The sequence below is a fragment of the Bolinopsis microptera genome, chromosome 3, assembly GCF_026151205.1.
Source record: "Bolinopsis microptera isolate Bmic1 chromosome 3, MBARI_Bmic_1.0, whole genome shotgun sequence".
Classification (NCBI taxonomy): Eukaryota; Metazoa; Ctenophora; class Tentaculata; order Lobata; family Bolinopsidae; genus Bolinopsis; species Bolinopsis microptera.
The window spans coordinates 4,194,682-4,215,154 of record NC_087074.1 but is presented as its reverse complement, the minus strand read 5'-3'; the positions used below and the strand labels follow the sequence as shown (position 1 = coordinate 4,215,154).

At 36.6% G+C, this 20,473-nt stretch overlaps 2 protein-coding genes across 2 annotated transcripts in view; one reads left to right on the top strand and one right to left on the bottom strand.

The window, feature by feature from the left end:
• LOC134813387 (arf-GAP with coiled-coil, ANK repeat and PH domain-containing protein 2-like) overlaps positions 1–20,473 on the bottom strand; it is a 79,472-nt gene that overhangs the window by 12,345 nt on the left and 46,654 nt on the right. Inside the window, exons 23-25 of the mRNA XM_063821123.1 lie at positions 12,797–12,912; positions 884–946; positions 551–679 (exon numbers count right to left, since the gene is read on the bottom strand). Of these exons, the coding sequence (XP_063677193.1) occupies positions 551–679; positions 884–946; positions 12,797–12,912 (308 nt within the window). The remainder of the gene's footprint in view (positions 1–550; positions 680–883; positions 947–12,796; positions 12,913–20,473) is intronic.
• Positions 16,526–17,744, top strand: LOC134812341 (tachykinin-like peptides receptor 86C). Its single transcript, XM_063819730.1, has 2 exons — positions 16,526–16,754; positions 16,868–17,744. The coding sequence occupies exons 1-2, from the start codon at positions 16,526–16,528 to the stop codon at positions 17,701–17,703; spliced, it is 1,065 nt and encodes a 354-aa protein (XP_063675800.1). The 3' UTR covers positions 17,704–17,744.

Genomic DNA, 20,473 nt, shown 5'->3' with positions numbered 1-20,473 from the left:
ACAGTGAAGATATTTACATTTTTGTTCAACTTTCAGTTTCAAGTCTGGACCAGTTAAATTCTGGATTTTAGTTCAAAGAAAGAAAGCTTAAAGTTTATCATGTTTATTATTGAAAAGAATACGAAATGGTTTTTTTGCTATGATTTTGTTGTTTTAAAATGTCATTTACGGTATGAAACTTACTTTCTGTTAAAGTTCTTAAAATAGCGTGTTTTATTTGTTTAATGAGGATTGAGAAAAGTTAACAAACTAACAAACTAACAAACTAACAAACTAACAAACTAACAAACCAACAAACCAACAAACTAACAAACTAACAAACCAACAAACTAACAAACTAACAAACTAACAAACTAACAAACCAACAAACCAACAAACTAACAAACTAACAAACTAACAAACTAACAAACTTACAAACCAACAAACCAACAAACCAACAAACCAACAAACCAACAAACCAACAAACCAACAAACCAACAAACTAACAAACTAACAAACTAACAAACTAACAAACTAACAAACTAACAAACTAACAAACTAACAAACTAACCGAGTGAACAGCTTGTATCAAGGGGGTACTGTCTCCAGAAGTACTGTTTCTGAAGTTAATATCTGCTCCCTCGCTGATATACCTGTACATAGAGTCTATATCCGCCGTCCTGCAGCTTACAAACAAACTCTGGGGAGATAACATCCTTATCAGTCGGAAAAATATATTGAGATAAAACTTAACATTATGTAAAATGTTTAATGTTTATGATGTATTCCACATTCTTATTCCTCCTTACCATCATGAAAGTAATTGAAATTTAATGTGCTGTGTAACAGATTTGAACAATTGCTACATTCTTGCACAGGAAATATTAATAATATTTATACTCACGTTATTTAACGCTAGAGGTCCGATAAGATTTAAGTTGAGACTAACTTCAGCATCTTCAATATCCTGAAGTAACGTAATTAGTAACACTTGGTTGGTTACTCTGATAGTAGAATCAATAACAGCAAGTTATTAGCAGAGGAATAAAATTAAAATGCTCAATTATAAAAGGGAGTATCTGATCTATTTATATAGCATTGAGCTAATATCATTGGCGTGAATTGCCCACCTGGCTGTATCAATAGTGGTGTTATAGTGTTATAATCAGAAATTATAATAAAACTAGGCGGATAATGTTAAACTAGAAGCGGAGCTGCTCTTACAGACGTAGGTGGTAACAGTATGACAGTAAGGTACAATAGAAATATTAATAAATACCACCCCCTGACCCCCTGACTCCCTGACCCCCTGTCCCCTGACTCCCTGACCCCCTGACCCCCTTCCTGTAAAGATTGCAGCTGTTCCCGGCCAGTACCACACAAAGATAATTATACTGGGTTAGGGTACATTTCGCGTACTGATGTAGCTTTTAATTTTAATACATGTTTCTTTTGGTCATATAAATAATAAAAGAGGCTCATTGCATTGGAAAGGGTATTGTATGGAAATTTGAGTAATGTTTGGCGACTCCTTAGCCACTCTGATTGTCATATACTCCTCTACTTAGGAATTTTCTCGCATTTAATTGACTATTTTAGCAGACATATTTCCTTCATAATTATTAAAATCCTACCCAGAAAATATTAACTTCTAAATAGGTCTCCTCTTAAATATATTCAGTTGATGTATTTGTCAACTGCTCCGTTTAGGAAATCATGATTGTTCATTGCTTTTCATTTTAGATTGTCGCACCTAATCCCAGCTTTAATTCCCTTTCATTTTAATCATGTTAATGTATGTGTTGTTCCATTTTAAATGCATATGTTGGACCCAAATATGGCAGGTTAAGCTCGAGCATCTCGTAATCTTTAAGTATAATAAGTAATGACGAAAATCAATATATAGCTTCTTTCCGTATTATTGCTAGTTATAAATTGTTATGTGCATGTCACGACAACAACTAGTAATCGATATTACAGCCTCTACCTTCAAAGCTTCAAGTAGTATACTAACTAATTTTGAATGCAACCCTTTTAAGGTAGCCCAACTCATTTTGAATGTTTACTTTTTAAGCTAAAAAGGCTGCAAAGTACTATCATACTGCTAAGATTCAGGACATAAATTGATGGAAGTTTTTGATAGAAAATATAAAACAGACATCCGGCATCCCACATAAGTCAGGACCTAAAAATAGCCGGAATAATTATTGAATAGTATAAATCACTGCTCCTAAGGTAAATTATTGATTATGGTTTTAATTAACCTTATAATACTTCTTAAAGTTGCTAACACTATTATTGGCTGGCTAACACGTGGTCATTGGTTAAATAGCAAGTGTTCGTCAGTCCTTATATACTATATAGTATATAGTTTTTATATTATATTATAGTCTCTTATACATACAGGGTGAGTTGAAAATAGTGTGTGGAAAGTAAAAATCGATAATTTTTTTTATGAAGGAGCAAATTTTGAAAGGTGAATTGTTATCAGTTCATAAACTTTACATATTTCATTCTTTCCTCTCATTTGATTCTAACTCATAATTTGGTTGATTTTTGGCAGTTTTCCAAAAAATCGGCTATAGACAATTGTCTTACACGTTATCAATATGTCCTAGCTAATAAAGGACGATGGGTTGAGCAAATTATTAATTATTAAGTATTTTAATTTTATTACAATAAAAAGTGTGTATTTTCATTACCTAAATATGCAAAAATTAAGTGGAAATTTCATTTGTCAAAAAAATTAGAGCCATTTACTTTCCACACACTATTTTCAACTCACCCTGTAGATAGTTTATATATTGATTGATTTTGGACACGAAGGGAAACACACAAATTTGGCTTGGAAACTTCGTTTATTACATCGCTAGAGCCTACAAAAAAGAAATAAATTAGTCAGATAAAATCAATCATAATACTCAGTCAAAGAGATTCAAAAATTTATAAAAAGGTCATGATTAGAGAATATCATGAAAGTCGATCAGAAATTGGAATACGATAAAATTGTTTCACTGATAGCGTGGTAGATAAAATTTATAAAGAAAAATGACGCAAAATTGGCACAAAATTGTTAAAATTAATTAATTACAGATATTGGTAAAAACCACAAAAAAACTACCTTTTAATTTCCATCCTATTTAAACCCCAAACATTAGTTCTAAACTTTGCACAAAATCTAGCCTCTTCCCTATCTAATAGGGAAGGTTTAGTCTTTTTCACAATCCCGAATTTGAAACAGTCAAAACTGAAAGTGTCCTTGTGTACATCGTAACAATGCATTGATAAGGCTGAGTGCTCGTAGAGGGCACGGTCGTCAATGTTGAACTTGTTCCGGTGCCCATTGAGCCTAATGTGGAATGGAGTCAACGTCTGCCCAAAGTAAATGTCCTCAGATCCCTCAATAGCCCTACACTGCTGGCATTGTGCAACGTAAATAATGTGCTTATCTTTGCACGTGAGGGATTCGTCTAGATTAAGCTCCATGCCGTTGACCATGATCTTAGAGTCAAGATCGAACAATACCGGGCAAGTCTTGCATCCAGGGGCTGAGCACTTCTGTGATGTTTTTTGGGGACATTCAGCCTTATTTCCAAGTTGTCGATTCTTCACTACCCTGTTTATATATTATAGTTTATATATTATAGTTAATATATGACACAGTATCTCATATAGTTTATAGTGTGGTTATCGAATTCGTTTTTCCTCTTCTTCGTAACTTGAATTCTTAAATTTTAACAATCTGTAAACCGAGTGATTGAAAATAACTTTGCCATAACATTGTTACAATTAACGTTCGACGTTCTTTTTTGTTCTCGGCGATTTTTGTGATCGTTTGGTTAGTTCCTGGTTTATGAAGAATTCAAAACAAATGTTAGTAAGCATCTTAGGATGAGTCTTACGCTTTATATTGTTCAATATTTTAAATTGTTCACTTCAATATTTTGAACAAAACATTTACGATTAGTAACATTGGAATTTTTGCAGTGATCTCTCGATCCTGTATTCTCCTATAGAAAATTTACCACCATGGCCTGGCACTAAGAGGTTCTAAATAAGAATTGAACTTTGTAGCGACCTGTCACCAAAACACGTGTTTTTTAGAATAATAGAACACAAGTTTCTATTGACTTCTAAAAACGTGACTTAAACTTAAAGCCACGCAATAAGGAGCAAGATGTTGAGCTGACAATACTGTTCGCTACTGACTATGTATGCACATTTTATGGCGCTCGTACCGCGAGTGGTGTTAAATTATAAATATGCACAAAATATGCGAGAAACATATAATTCACAACTAAACGAAATATGTCGATATACTGCGGAAGATACAGAAAATTTCCAATTATGCCATATCATTGAATAGGGACTAATAATAATATTCCGCGAAAATGTAGTTGTAACATAATATGTGATTTTAAACCCGTCGCGTTTTTATGTTGCCTGATGCCGTTTTATTTGATGAGCAACAAATTTCCGTTGACAAAGAGCTTTCAATGCCAGGTGCGCTAAAGACAGGTGCGTTAAAGACAATGAACATAGTTACGTTTAAACGGGGCGCTATTGTGTCCCAAAAACTTGCCAAGTAACAAGACTGAGGTTATTTGAACACTTCTCATCTTCACAACGTCTTGATTGTTCAGTAGTCAAACAAAAACGCAGCCATAAACCATATTCAATGGGATGGACAAGTTTGAACCAGGTCTAGCCACACCCTGTCTCCTTAATATAAGGGCTTGTTTTAATTTGTAATGAAAACCTCGGATACTAACAATTTACCTTTTCCCTCCTAAAGTCCTCAATTTCAACATAATTGGTCTGATTCCGATCTCGAAGTAGTTAAAATACAAAATTCTGTAATAATTCTAACCTTCTCTTCTGGGACGTGGGTTAAACACGATACACGATAAATGCGAGTAATATGAGTCATGATACTTGCACCAGAACTTATGATTTCAAAAGAATTTGTTGGCAGTTTTTACTAAATCCATTTGACCAACAGCTGCAAATTGTATTTAAAAGATCTATCGGCTTTTCGTTTATCGAACACCGCCACATAACCTCGCATAGTCAATGTTGGTAACACAAAATCCACTTGTTAAATTTGTTGCAGCAATTCTTCAATCCCATTTTCAACAAAACTCTTAATTCAGGACGAAAAGACCTCAAACTGTGTCTAAGTCTCCAATTCGAGACCAATATCCGAAACGGAAATAATTGAAACTGGACGTCACCGCACTCAGTGTGTCTACTTCACATTAATTATCAGAAGTTATCTGTGTTGTCGTATGAGGAGACTGTGTTCAGTTTATTGTTGTTAATCTTTTGTAGTCTTGTTCTGAATAACTGTGTGTATATTGTTAGCACATCAGCAATTTGCAATTTACTTTATGGACTTTATGATTCTCATACGGATGAATATTCTGTTTTTTTGGTGAATTACTCTATCCTAGAGCAACAGCGGTACGTTATTAATATTATCCATCCTTTAAAGAACAGATTAGCCGTAAATGTAAAGGTGATCTGGCCCGAAATCTTTATCAGTCTGGCATGTGTCATTGCAAATAGGGCTCAGAATATAAACTAAAAATCATTTTTAGTTAGTCACTGACGAATCGCGTTTTTTCCTCGTGACTATCTACAACGATTATGGGTCCTAAACGTTAAAAGATAGGGGGCCGGGGATCATGTTTTTTGTCCATTTTTGTTCATACGATTTTGTCCATACTTAAATAGGATACCGCATGGACAAAAATGAACAAAAATTGTAATTTTTCATTTAGATTGTCTCCACAATTTGTAACAAACTGCCTGCAGAAATGGTTAGCGACCAATCACGATCAACGACCATGGCCCTTTTTAGGGTACACTTTGGTCATTTTTTTCAATCTTTAAATCCTCATTTAGGTACAGAAAATAGTCTGTATTTCTACAATGACTCTCAAAGAGAGAAACCTTTGAGCAAAAGTAAGTAACCTAAGTAGTAAGTATTACCAAGATATGATTTTGAGACCAGCTAGAGTTGCCTGTAATCTGTATTTTTTCTCTGAGATCCGACTATAAGATCTGAGACCTGACCTGTAACATCAGTAGGTCGTAGATCAGATTTTGAAACTTTTCACTCAGTATTGGACATATAGATCTAGAAGGTATAGTTCACATATTACGTAATCAGCCGAGGGGGAAGGGGGTTTCCAAATAATAGCTTGATAGCGTAATTTTGCCACAATAGCTATGTGTTAAACTAATTACGGAGGTGGAAGGGGGTTAAAAGTTAGCCAAAAATTGATTACGTAATATATGCGAACGACCTCTAATTATACACATAATCCATTTTTCAGCCACATTTCCGAAAATGAACATTTTAAGGTATGCCTTAAAAAGCAAAATACACATATGTTGCTTCATAACTTGTATATAAATGTGGTTATTAGGTAAATTTTGGTGTATCTAAAATGTAGTCTCTACGATCTTCCTGGGCTGAATACAAAAATTCGAGTGATCGCGAAACTCTAGAAAAGGGTGTAGCCCAAAACACCATTATTACATTTAGTACAAAAACGAAATAAAGGCCAAATGTTTTAAGCATCATCTAGAGAGGTGATAACCGTCGAGAAATCGATTTTAACCCGAAAAGCTATCGAGTTCCCTTTATGTCTCGGACTATTTCCATGTACTTTGAAATTTGTTGTCCATTTTTGTCCACCCTATTTTTTGTCAATCTTGAAAATAGAGGGTACCGCATGGACAAAAATGGACAAAAAACATGATCCCCAAGATAGAACAGTTAGTTGCTCTATAGAATTGTTTATTAGTCACTCAAAAGGCTCTGTTTCCATTTTGTCAACTATATTTTCTGTCTTCGTTGAAAACGATTTCCATAAAACCAGCTGGTTACTGCCATTTGTTTGAGACTTCGTCCATTTTAATTGGCAGCTGTCTGAACTTTAAATAGTTGAAAAGTTGTAACTCCTAGGAGCAGAAAATGAACTGACGGCTTTTTTTCTGCTTTTTTAATTTATTTTCCGAGAATTTTAAACTTTTTTTCAGACGTTTAATATTGTGGATTCCAATCTTGACCTATAAAAATCCAGAATAGCTGTCATGTCTCAGAATAAATATAGTCCACCTTCCCAGTTCCTACTAAATTCCAAATCTATAGAGCGCTATCATGTCATATTATCCGGGCAAATTTCAGTACTATATTTGACCGATATCGCCATCATATCTGATATCTCCCATAAGGCCAGCTGATCTCTGCCATTATATGAGCAAAGCCTAGTTGATACATAATTTTCACCTTTAATAATGTAATGAAACCTATAATAATTTAATGAAACACCCGCGGGCTAGACCATTTCCTACTCACCTGGTGCTTGCTGCGATTATGTACTATAACGTTTAAGGGGGCATACCCCAAAACAGTGGTTTGTGCCGTCCAGACCAAATGACCTCATAGGCAGTTCAGTGACCTTCTAGCGCACCGTTTCCACACAAAAAAAATTATTTTGAGAATTCCCATTTTTGTAATCGAGCATTTCCTGGTTAAGAGTGCAATTTTCGGAAAAAATTATTTTGTGGTTGAGACGCTATAAGTTAATCATTTCTTGCGGTATCGGGTTGAAATTTTGCTCGCCGTTTATTCACATCTATTTCAATGTGTCTGTAAAATCTTGATATCGTATCTAAAAAGGCTGGTGTGTTATGAATTTTTAAAGTCAAAAAGCTAAAATTGTCCTTTTCAGGCTTATTTTAACAAAAAGTCAGTCAGGGAAGATCGGATTTATTTGATGCTTGACATCAAATTGTTCTCTGAATTCTGGCGCAGTTTTTGATGCCCTCAAAAATGATTTAACTCATTCCCCTTCAGATCTATTGGACCTCAAAGGCAAACAACAAATTTAGGCACATTTTTCGTTTTTAATATATACCGATTTTTCTAAAATTTTGATAGGAATGTGCTAGCGACTTTTTGAAGGGTGCAAAAAAACCGCAACTAGTACATTTATATATGAGTTATGAACAACAAAACACCCTAAAATGCTTCCCTTTAAGGTTATGGGAGAAAATGTGATTTTTCATCTGCAAAGCCAAAAAATCACATTTTCTCCCATAACTTCAAAGGGAAGCATTTTAGGGTGTTTTGTTGTTTATAACTTATATATAAATGTGCTAGTTGCGGTTATTTTGCACCCTTCAAAAAGTCGCTAGCACATTATTATCAAAATTTTAGAAAAATCGGTATATATTAAAAACGAACAAGAATTGCGCCCGTTGTTTCGTTTTGGCGGACGCTAGATTTCCATTTCACATTTACTATAAATTTAAGTATAAGCTCCAATCAGCTCACTTCAATCTTCATGATAATAATATTGATAAATTATGCATCAAATACGGGAAACACTTGAAATTCAGTTCAATTGCCGTAGAACTTAACTTGTATCTGTAATTCAAGAAATTATCAGCAAAGGTAAACTATACTCGTGTACACATCAATACACTACGCGTGCCACGTACAAATTGGGCGTATTACCTAATAGTAATATTATACATTACATGCATCATATACATTATAACACAGTCGCGCCGCGCATTCATAGATCACAGGCTATCTCACAGTGGAAAATGTTGGGATTTTAATTTCGCAGAAAACGATATAAAAATAATCGTACGATTATCGAAGATAATCGTCGCGCGCGCGTTAAACGCACGATAATCGTCTAATCTGACGATAATCGTCATATTTGGCGAATAACGCTATTTCGCGACGTTTATTAGGCGATAATGAGCGATATCACGATAATCACACAATAAATCATGGAAATAAAATGTATTTGTTATTTCATGTAACGAAGGAAGTATTTCGGTTATGCTTTAATATGGAAATCAGAAATCGGATTCATATTTACAGTCTACTGGTAATGTTCCGCAAGCTTCGTAATCGTAGTGAACGCAAAACGAATGAAATTGAAAATGTCATGTTTCACAATGAAATTTGATACTTTAATTTATTGTTATTGATAAGATTAGTTACATATATGATATAAGACAGCGGTAGTAAATATGAAATATTTATCATCTATCTAAGTTTGGCACGCAGTGCGCGGGCCGGTATCTTTTGTATAATGTATAATATGTAGTTTCCTAGTGTAATGTTTAACCCGAGAAGTAATTGCCACAGTGAAAAATTAGATTTTATAAAATTATATTATTTATTTTAACTATTGTGTTTAGTGAACAAATTTTAGCTATCATTGAAAACATTTGTCAAATTGAATTTAAATTAATGTCTAAGCGGCGCGCCAGCGCGTTATTCTGAGCCGCGCACCAAAACAGATTTTAATGGACTTAGAATTCATAATACGAATCGAGCGCCTGTAATGTCGTTCGAGACAGATACGCTCTCCTTGGTAACGAGCCAAGTCTATTGTTTACATTTTGTACGTGATAAATCTGATCGGGCCTTGTGATAGGAATTTAGTAGTCGGCAGTCAGAACTTTAATGACGATTATTTAGATACATGAAATTGTGTAATTTGCAATCATAACTGTTAACAGTTATGACTTTTGAACCACCAATTTTGACTTTTGAACCACGCAACTAAATTACTCTTGGTAATCAGTAAAAGTAATAACACATTCACAATAGAACTCAAATGGATAATTCGAGACTGGTAATGTTCGCCGGGCTTACTGAGACGAATCAGCTGAAGCCCCTGGGCTCAAATGAGCTCAGGGGGAAATGCTGGCAGTGAGTTATCTTACCTCAATTATGAATATTCAAACATAGCATCAAAAAATTTCATTTTGAACAACACTTAAATAAAAAGATTTTATCCGTTGAGAAACTAATAATCACCAATTCAATCCGATTTTATTGAATCACAATTTCAGACACTTTCGAGCACGGTACCCCGGGCTGAAGGAGACAGCGATCAGGCAGGCCATCGCCAAGTTCTGCTATATCGAGGGTAAGAAATTACATAATGAGTTTGGCTCTAACACACTTGATTAATTTTGTAGTTCAAATTAATGTATGGTAATCTACCAAGTCAATACGTTACATTTGAGCTTGATTCGGTGACTTGAGGAACTGCCCATAAGACAAAATATTGCAGAGAGTGCTGTTACCCCAGCACAATGCCGGGAGGTGCGGCTGCGGATGAAAAAATACGCAGCCGACGAGAAACACCGGCTGAAGAGAAGAAAGCTGGATCAGGAGCCGCAGCAGAGCACCAGCTCAGGGACCCAAACGGATCCCATACACGCTCTGTCTTGTAAGGTAGGGTCTCGTTTCTCAATTACCACCACATATTTGGTATTATACTTATTCTAACTGCCACGTATTTTCCTCATAATTGTGATGACTACATCCACCAACTTCTAATTAGGATTGCGAGACCGCCTCAATGAGGCACCAAGTAGAGTTGCATCAGGCTAAGCTGGCGGAAATGAGGACCGAGCTGCTGCTGCGGGAGTGCAGCTCACCAGTTCAGTCCCAAGTGGCTGAAAGGAGGGGAAGGAGGTAAGACTGATTGATAATATTTCTACATGTTCCAATATTATTTTCTCATCTCTTTTCATACTCATTGGGAAGAATTCACCCGACAGTTAAATCTTGATTTGTAACTTTATTTCAGTACGGCGGTGATATTTACACCACAGCGGGAGTTTGCTAGCTCTTCGGCCCTCCCGACTCACGAGGTCAGACCGTCACCGAGGTCGAAAGTCGCCTCACAAGCCTCGTACGCCTCAAGGTGAGAAGTCATTATAAGAAACTTTTTGCGTTTTGTTTCTAGATGTTTGAGCAAGTAAGAATGATGATTAACAAGAGCGCAATGCACACTTTCTGCTATCATTAACAACTGATTTTCACTTTCAGTGCGAGTGATTGTTTTGGACCAGAGTCCATTATTGAGAGCCGGGTGAGACAGGCGGCCCAGAAAAGGGCTTTCAATTTTCATGCTAGACAGTCACTATACAGTAGAATCTTAACAGCGACAATTTTCAGATCACATTCGCAACGAAGAGGAAAGAGTGACTAAGAAATGTGAAATAGCCACCAGGAAATATCTCCTTAAACTTAAATCACGGCAAAAGTCATGAGCGGACACTATTATGATATTTGAAACACATCTTTCGGAAAACGCTGCCTATTCATTATTCTACTAAAAAGTTTTCGTAAGCAGCGACTGCAACAAGATTCGCGCACGCGCGTTTTTATCGCCGCGCGAAGCTTTTAAAATTTTGATTAAGTGTCAAGAGTGTGCGATTAACACAATGCTAGACCTGTACGAAACCTTATTGAAGCTCTTAAAACCGATTAACGTGCAGTTGTCAAGCATAATTCCGAGTTTTCCGGTCAAAAATGGATTCAAAACGACTGAATAGTGAAAATAGTTTCAATGAAACTCGTTTATTCAGCAAACATGGAGAATAACGCTCCTTACAGCTCGATGCATTGTTTTAAGTGACTTTCAGGTATTTGAAACTGAAATGCAAGCAAGTCAGCTTAATTCTGACCCATTGATGAGGCATCAAATATTAAATAATGGTAAAGAGACCGGTTCCTCCCAAAACCTAGTTTTAGAACCTACTTAGATGTCAGACTTGGGTGAAACATGTAGCTGTTAAGATATATCAACTTATTTGATATGTGCACGCATTCTACATGAGTTACTGATCATACTCAAATCACAACCACCATGCTAATAATATATTAATAAGCAAATATCATACTTGGAGTTTTATCCTCGATGGGCGAGCAATAATTGGACGTTTCTCGTCATTCTGACGTTTATCGTACGATAGAGAGGCGAGAAAAGATTATCGTGCGAATATCGACGATAATCGTCGGGATGTATAATAATTGCGCGCAGCAGACGATTATCGTCGATTATCGTCAAACTGCACGATTAACGTACGATTATTGTGCGCGACTAAAATCTGCGAAATGGCCCATATTTTCCACTGTGATCTATATGTATCACATCTCTGCAAGCAATCCTCGCGCGCGCGCAACTTTTTCGTTGCATGGTAACTAACGAAAGGACTGATGACATATTTAAACCCACCTATCTCGTTCTCCAAAATCCACGTTTTTCTGCAAAAACCTCCATTCGTAACCTTTCACTATTGCCTTTTTTCAAAAGGGTGAAAAGGAAAAAATGTGCCTAAATTCGTTGTTTGCCTTTGAGGTCCAATAGATCTGAAGGGAAATGAGTAAAAACATTTTTGAGGGCACCAAAAACTGCGCCAGAATTCAGAGAACAATTTGATGTCAAGCATCAAATCAATCCGATCTTCCCTGACTGACTTTTTGTTAAAATAAGCCTGAAAAGGACAATTTTAGCTTTTTGACTTTAAAAATTCATAACACACCAGCCTTTTTAGATACGATATCAAGATTTTACACACACATTGAAATAGATGTGAATAAACGGCGAGCAAAATTTCAACCCGATACCGCAAGAAATGATTAACTTATAGCGTCTCAACCACAAAATAATTTTTTCCGAAAATTGCACCCTTAACCAGGAAATGCTCGATTACAAAAATGGGAATTCTCAAAATAATTTTTTTTGGTGTGGAAACGGTGCGCTGGAAACGGTGTCACTGAACTGCCTATGAGGTCATTTGGTCTGGATAGATTTGGGGTTTGCCCCCTTAAGTATAGTAGTGAGCTTAACTATCCCCACATTCCCACATTCCCAGATTCCCATATTCCCCACATTCCCACATTCCCACATTCCCAGATTCCCCACATTCCCTACACTTTTGTCCCTGTACAGTGTACTGGACCTCCAAAATACCATACCTTGTTATCAGTGAGGAGATCAGGACTGGAGCTGGAGAGAGTTGCGTTAGATAGCAGGTTATCAGGTACACAAGTGTCCGTGTGTGTCGTGCCGTCTCCGTTAGGCTCCTCTGTACCTGTGATAGAGCTGGGGTCAAACTTCTCACTGGTAGCTGTTTTATCATTTTGTAAATATCTAGAGTTAAGACACGTGTTTGGTTTAAAGCTATGGTAATTTGGTAAGTATGAAAGAAAGCTGATACAATAACGTTTCAATGACTAAGGTTTATGGTTATTTTTCATAGGACTTGGTTTTCCGCCCAAGTTTGTTGGTGACCGTAAATGCTACAATTTATTATTATTATATTATATTATATAAATAATCTATAATTTGGCTCATTATCAAAATTTCAGTAATTGTCTAAATTATATAAGTCTTATTTGGTGTTCGTGAAATTTTTATCGTATAAAAAAATATCCACCACAACCGAAGATACAGCCGATTAAAATGTAAAACACTTTGGACACATATCATTTCTTTATTACATAATCATAAATTTAAAACATAAATAGATCAAATATTAAATAGAATATTCAGCACGCAATTAAAAAAAGAAGATATACGGCACACTGTAGTACTAACAATGTTTAGTATGTTTGGGACATGTATTGATACTGTTGCGGCTACAGTGATTTTAAAGAACTTATTTAAGTATTACTGAATAATTAGATATCATCGTTATTGCTATTGCTACTTTCGAGTTATATAATAAATGGTCGTCAAATTTTCACTTTTTAATTAGGCTTGATCTGTGATCCTATCTATATTTCACATTTAATACAACAGAATTATCCTACTAGTAGTATATTATCATAATTAACGTTCATCGTATTATGTGATATGTAATTTTTCATGGTACATCATTTTTCGCACTAATTTAAATTACACGGGACAATTAATTGCATAAACCATTAAATTTAATCACCTTATCATTACTCCGCATAAATGTGTATCAGTACACTTTATTATTTCCGTAAATTTAATTTGTATGCGTTTATTTTGTCTCCATGGCACTTTCCATTATTTACATGCGGGGGTACGTGATTTGATTGGTTTGTTTGGTTAACGGTGTGAAGAGTTGCACAAGAGGTGAAACTCAGCACTAACGCCTTAAAATTGTATTAGTTATTATTATTAACAAAGATGTCGTGGTGAGCATGGCGGAACACTCCTGCTGACTCAATTACGGTCTAAGAAAAACTTTAACTGTTATTAAAATTATATCATGATTAGTAACAGTCTACACCTGTCATTTTCATGACAGATAATTGTACCCACTGGAAAGGTAGAAGTTCGTGTTCGATACACAAAACAATCAACACTGTGTTGCGTCTGCTTGGTACGTTGTATCAGTCAAAACTAACTCGAAAATATATAACTCATATATTTAGTAGTGACAACAACCTGAATCATTGCCTTAATAAACAGAAACTTGAAATCCTTAATGTTTTTTAATTCACTTTCCTGTCTTTAATAATATTTTATTTTCCCACTTTCACTTTTTATGTGCAGTTTCAAAATTTTGTAGTATTTTAATTTACTTTTTAAATTGCAACCGTTATCATTTAAAAATCGATTTGACCGTATATTGGTTATGATGCTGAACTAGTCCACCATGTCAACATCATTTGACAAGGACAATTTTGAGGTCATTTAATTTCTAAATGTAGACCGGTGCCACAAAGAGAAAAAATTATAAATCGAATAAGGTTCTTTTTAATATGACGGGCTCCAATTACTATATAGTAGCCACACCATCGCCTGAAATCACATCTTCATCCAGAACCCAGAATACTCTCACTTCGAGATTACATACCTGAGCATGCCATATTTCCATCGCGTTACATAATACTCGATAAAATATGTAATAGATTTGTAGTGTTGTAATTAGTCTGAAACTAATTACAACACTATTAATATATACGATAATAATACGAGTGGCATCTAATATTCTATAGAAAGGATATTACAAAGTGGTCCAGCTATTTACGTTATATATAAGCAAGCCACCTTCAATCTGTTACATAATAAGGAGCTTTTGGTGGTATTTTTTATTCATAGTGCATTATTCAAGTGCTTTGAAGTGAAAGTGCTTTGAAGTGCTATAAAGTGCCTTAAAGTGCCCTAAGTGCTTTTTAAAATTGGCTCTTCAAGATTCTTGTTCAATAAACATTATTGCTTTATTACTTTTATTTATTTATTAGTGAGCCAGGTTGCGTTGTAACGATATTTATAAGACTTGTGACTTAAGGACAGTTGCTGAACAATACAAACCAGTCTCGTGACACCTGGTTTAACACAACTCTGTCCTCTTTTGATCGAGTTTATTTCTTAAAAAGTTAAAAATAGGTTATTTTAAGGCTATGATGCTCATAAGTCCAGTAAACAGCTGTATTTTTCCATAATCCATATAATATTCTAAACATATATTTTCTAAAACCTCTAATTTTTAATCGATTTTATTTCTTGAATTACAGATACGGCAATTGAATTGGATTTCAAGTGTTTCCCGTATTTAAAGCATAATTTATATCAATATTATTATTGTGAAGTGAGCCGATTAGAGCTTATACTTATAGTCATAGTGAATGGAAATCTAGCGTCCGCCAAAACGAAACAACGGGCACAATTCTTGTTAAGGCTATGATGCTTATTAGTCCAGTAAACAGCTGTATTTTTCCATAATCCATATATTTATATATTCTAAACATATATTTTCTAAAACCTCTATTCCATGTGATTACATTTAAAGCACCTGGGCAATGATCTGTAGAAACATGATTTAATTAGGATACTTATCCGGGAAAGTAATAACCAGATGCTGAATATTAAGTTTAATAATATTAATAGGATTCGTAGTATCATCTGCCACGGTAAATTATTGTTGCCAGAATTGTTGCAAAGTTTTCAACATTGTTCCTGAATAAGAGCTTTTCCTTCTATAATTAGCTGTAATTCTGTCAATATTAAAGAAATACCAAGTACTTGTGATATGTCTACGAAGAAGAAGATATGTCAAGAAAGGTGACAATAAAAGGAGTACCTGATAAACTAAGGACTTACCCGATCAAGTTCCTGTTAAGAAGCCTTTCTAATTATTTTTCGCACAGAACTTCTTAATTGCCGCACTACAGTTTCCCCGAGTGATGACATGGACGACGGGAGGTCCACAGTTTTAACAAGCCGTTATGTCTTGACAAATGATGGAGAGTTTTCTTTTTAGAGGTCTTACCTATCATATATCAAAATTTTTAAATACAATGTCAATACGACTAACACATAATAGTATCTGTTGACATCTCATTATTGTTGATATCATTATTGTTGATATCTCATTGGCAATTGTTCAGTGCAAGTTTTATAGTCTAATGGAATAGTTCATACTTACCCAGTAGTTCACTTGTTACAAACTTTTGTGCTCAATCAACCACTAAAATTGATGTAAACTGACTAAAGACTGTGCTATAGATTTCTTTAAGATCCTTTAGAGATTTCCTCAGCTGGTGCCTGGCATCCGACAAAATTTTCATCTTTACACTTTTTGGTCGCAAAATGTGACAATACCACATCTACATTATAACAGATTATTAGCCCAGTTGTTTTGTGTTCATAAACAAATAATGTTTTGTGTTCATAAATAATAAAAGCGAATATTGGTATTCAAACGTTAATCCGCAAATTTTTAAGGTATGGGTCCAGAATTCTCCCGCCCAGCTGATATGCTGATAGGAGTGCTTCTCAGCGTCTGTATGGTGCTAGGAATACTCGGCAACATGGTCTCTCTATACTACTTCACCACCACCCCTACTAAGAACAAGAACGCCACCTTCTTCAAGCACGTCTACGCTGTTATCAGCTTTTTCAACCTCCTTCTCTGCATCTCTCTGTTTCCGGTTATCGACTCTGCTTTTGCTAACGGTAAGCTATTTCCAAGTTTTTCTAGACAAAGCTGATTCAATTATAAGTCCCTTACTTCATGTTTTGCAATATGACCGAACAGCATTTTTATCTAATGATTTATCCCGCCCAAGGACGGATAAGCGCAGTACTGACTTCAAGCAGTGCCTTCTGTGGTATCTGGACGGTAGTTTACGCAGTCCTTCTGGACATGTCCGTCTTCATGGTAGCTATGATCAGCGTCTCACGGATCGTCCTCCTGATCGCCCCAACTACAAATTTTAACGTTAAATTAAGCTGGCTGATCCCTCTCTTCTACAGCATCCTCACCCTCACCCTCAAAGTCATCTACAATATCCTGAAAGTCAGCACAAACTCCTTCATCCCTCCCCTAATGGCGTGTGTCTTCATAGCTTCTGATGGGACAGTGAGTGAAGGAGGGGAGCCTACAGTCCATCTCCCCAACGAACTAATACTGACGATAACAGACACAATACAAACTGGGTTCACTGTTCTGCCCATATCTCTCTGTTCAGCTCTCAGTCTGTGGCTGTTGAGGAGGAGCAAGAAGATGACCAAACAGATTGGGGGTTGCAAGAAAGCACAGGACGAGGCTTCCAAAACTGTCATCATCTTCACAGTCATGTACGTGGTTTGCAACATTCCTATCTTCATATACCATATCTACTTCTGGGTGTGGAACCTGTCTATAGATCGGAGCAGTGTCTATGTGACTCAGTCTCAGTTCATGATATCCTACCTGGAGATGTACTCCACGGTGTTTATGAACAGCTACAGTTCAGTGTTGGTCAGCCGAGTCTTCCCGGCCATCAACAGCACATTAAACCCTCTTATCTACTATTGGAGGATGAAGAAGTTTAGAGGTTTTTTAAAGAAAACAATGAGTAAAGCTGTCGGGAATGCGAATAGTGCAGCAGGTGTGACTCAAAGTGAGAACCTGGAACTCTAAGTGAGAACTCTAATTGAAAGTGCTGCGTCCAATGTTGGATTAGTGAACAAGAAAGGACTTTGTAGAGAACAGTTTGACTATAGTTTTTTCTGTGATAGATTTTTGTAAATGCAATTTTAAAAGAAAAATCATGATGATGTATTCATCTTCTAATATTTTAAGATTAATTTGATGACAGATGTAATAGTCGTTCTTAAATCCTTTAGGCAAGCTCTCGTAATAATATTCTCCGTTCATTACAATACGATATGTTAAATCGTGCTCGAATTGACAAACTTTTACCCAACAAATTGTCAGATTATGCCATATATAAGTTTTTAAAGGCACAGCTCGAACAATCTACCATTAGCACCTTCAACCCCTCCACACCAATCAACAGAGCGCTCCAAACTGAGAGGGCCGGGGTACACCATCACTAGGTCTAGGGTGCTATTTTTAGACTGAGCAGCTACACATCGCCACGTGCCGGGAACAGAATACAACCACCAGTAATTGAAAATGACCAGCAATAGCATGATCGAGAGGAGTAAAGCTGTTTAATTTCCAACTCTCTCTCTCTCTCCCTCCCTGACAAACTGGTCCGTTACTGAATCTATTGCTCTATTATGAGGGACTACAAACGTTTAGTGATGCTATATATCCTATCAAATCAACTCGAGGGCTAGAATGTGTACAGTTATTACTTACAATAGTCCGTTGCATTGCTGCGCAGAGTAGGTATTTCATGATTACTTTGAGTTAAACATGATACGTTGCTTTCTTTAGGCATAACCACAAGTTCTCCCGAAGTGTAGTATTGTATTAGATATAATGTGATAAAACTTAGCTTAGCGTCCACTTCCCTTATCTTAGTATCCACTCCCCTTATCTTAGTATCCACTTCCCTTATCTTAGCGTCCACTTCCCTTATCTTAGCGTCCACTTCCCTTATCTTAGTGTCCACTTCCCTTATCTTAGCGTCCACTTCCCTTATCTTAGCGTCCACTTCCCTTATCTTAGTGTCCACTTCCCTTATCTTAGCGTCGACTTCCCTTATCTTAGCGTCCACTTGCCTTATCTTAGCGTCCACTTCCATTATCTTAGTGTCGACTTCCCATATCTTAGCGTCCACTTGCCTTATCTTAGTGTCCACTTCCCTCATCTTAGCGTCCACTTCCCTTATCTTAGCGTCCACTTCCCTTATCTTAGCGTCCACTTCCCTTATCTTAGCGTCCACTTGCCTTATCTTAGCGTCCACTTCCTTTATCTTAGTGTCGACTTCCCATATCTTAGCGTCCACTTGCCTTATCTTAGTGTCGACTTCCCTTATCTTAGCGTCCACTTGCCTTATCTTAGCGTCCACTTCCCTTATCTTAGTGTCCACTTCCCTTATCTTAGCGTCCACTTCCCTTATCTTAGTGTCCACTTCCCTTATCTTAGCGTCCACTTGCCTTATCTTAGCGTCCACTTCCCTTATCTTAGCGTCCACTTCCTTTATCTTAGTGTCGACTTCCCTTATCTTAGTGTCGACTTCCCTTATCTTAGCGTCCACTTGCCTTATCTTAGCGTCCACTTCCTTTATCTTAGTGTCGACTTGCCTTATCTTAGTGTCCACTTCCCTTATCTTAGCGTCCACTTCCCTTATCTTAGTATCCACTTCCCTTATCTTAGCGTCCACTTCCTTTATCTTAGTGTCGACTTCCCTTATCTTAGCGTCCACTTGCCTTATCTTAGCGTCCACTTCCTTTATCTTAGTGTCGACTTCCCTTATCTTAGCGTCCACTTCCCTTATCTTAGTGTCGACTTCCCTTATCTTAGCGTCCACTTCCATTATCTTAGCGTCTTCCCCTATCTTCCCAAAACCAGAGTAAACTCAGTAACCAAAACTCAGACAACCAAAAGTTCGGTTCATTTGTTAACTGGGCAATTTAAATTTTAAATTAGTTACGTCATAAGCGCAAGCCTCAGTCGATGAAGCAATCAGGTACATGGGTCATTGATTTCTGTGTAATGAGCGTAAAATCTCCGAAATGTTTATCACTATGCGCGATACCTACCACTTTGCCTAACTGGTTTTGTGGTTTCCACCACCGTTAATACGCGTCATTCGTCAATGATGCAGCAGAAATTGACTGAACCAGTGCAAGTGAGCCACCCTCGTCCCTCATTCCCCCATTCTGTTGGCCATTTTAGTTGCCAACACGTGTTGTCTACCATGCTACCAGTTACCTGTAGCTGTCCGTCATTCCTTGTCATATTCGGACCTAGCTCACATCTTTAATTTGCATTTTGCAGGCTAACATCTATTTCCTAAAAATTCCCGCTGGCCAACCACCACCAGAATATAGGTTATGCACTGTAACTCAGACAAGCGGGTATGCACTTTGCAGGTCTAAACTAGAGTGATCAGTTCGTACCGTATAGCTGAGGTCTAACGCGTGTCCGCTTGTCGCCTGTCCAGACATAGCAACCTAAATCAAAACCTTCAACCCTATCTAGGTATTTCAGTGCGTCTTTCGTCGGTTTCGTATGTCGATACAATTGTCAGGAGTGTTTAATTATGTCCTCAAAAGATGAGAAGTTGACGGACTTACACCGACATTCCCTAAACGGAGGTGGAACAGTTGATCTACTGCGCGGAAACGGGACGGATTTAACACCAAAAGCCGCGGTTTGTAATTTGTTCGAGAAAAGGCCAGGGTGGGGATATTTTGTGACATTTTTGACTTTGTCACTCCGGCCGGGAGATTATATATAAAGTTTACAGATTAACTATCAAAGATTCTATAAA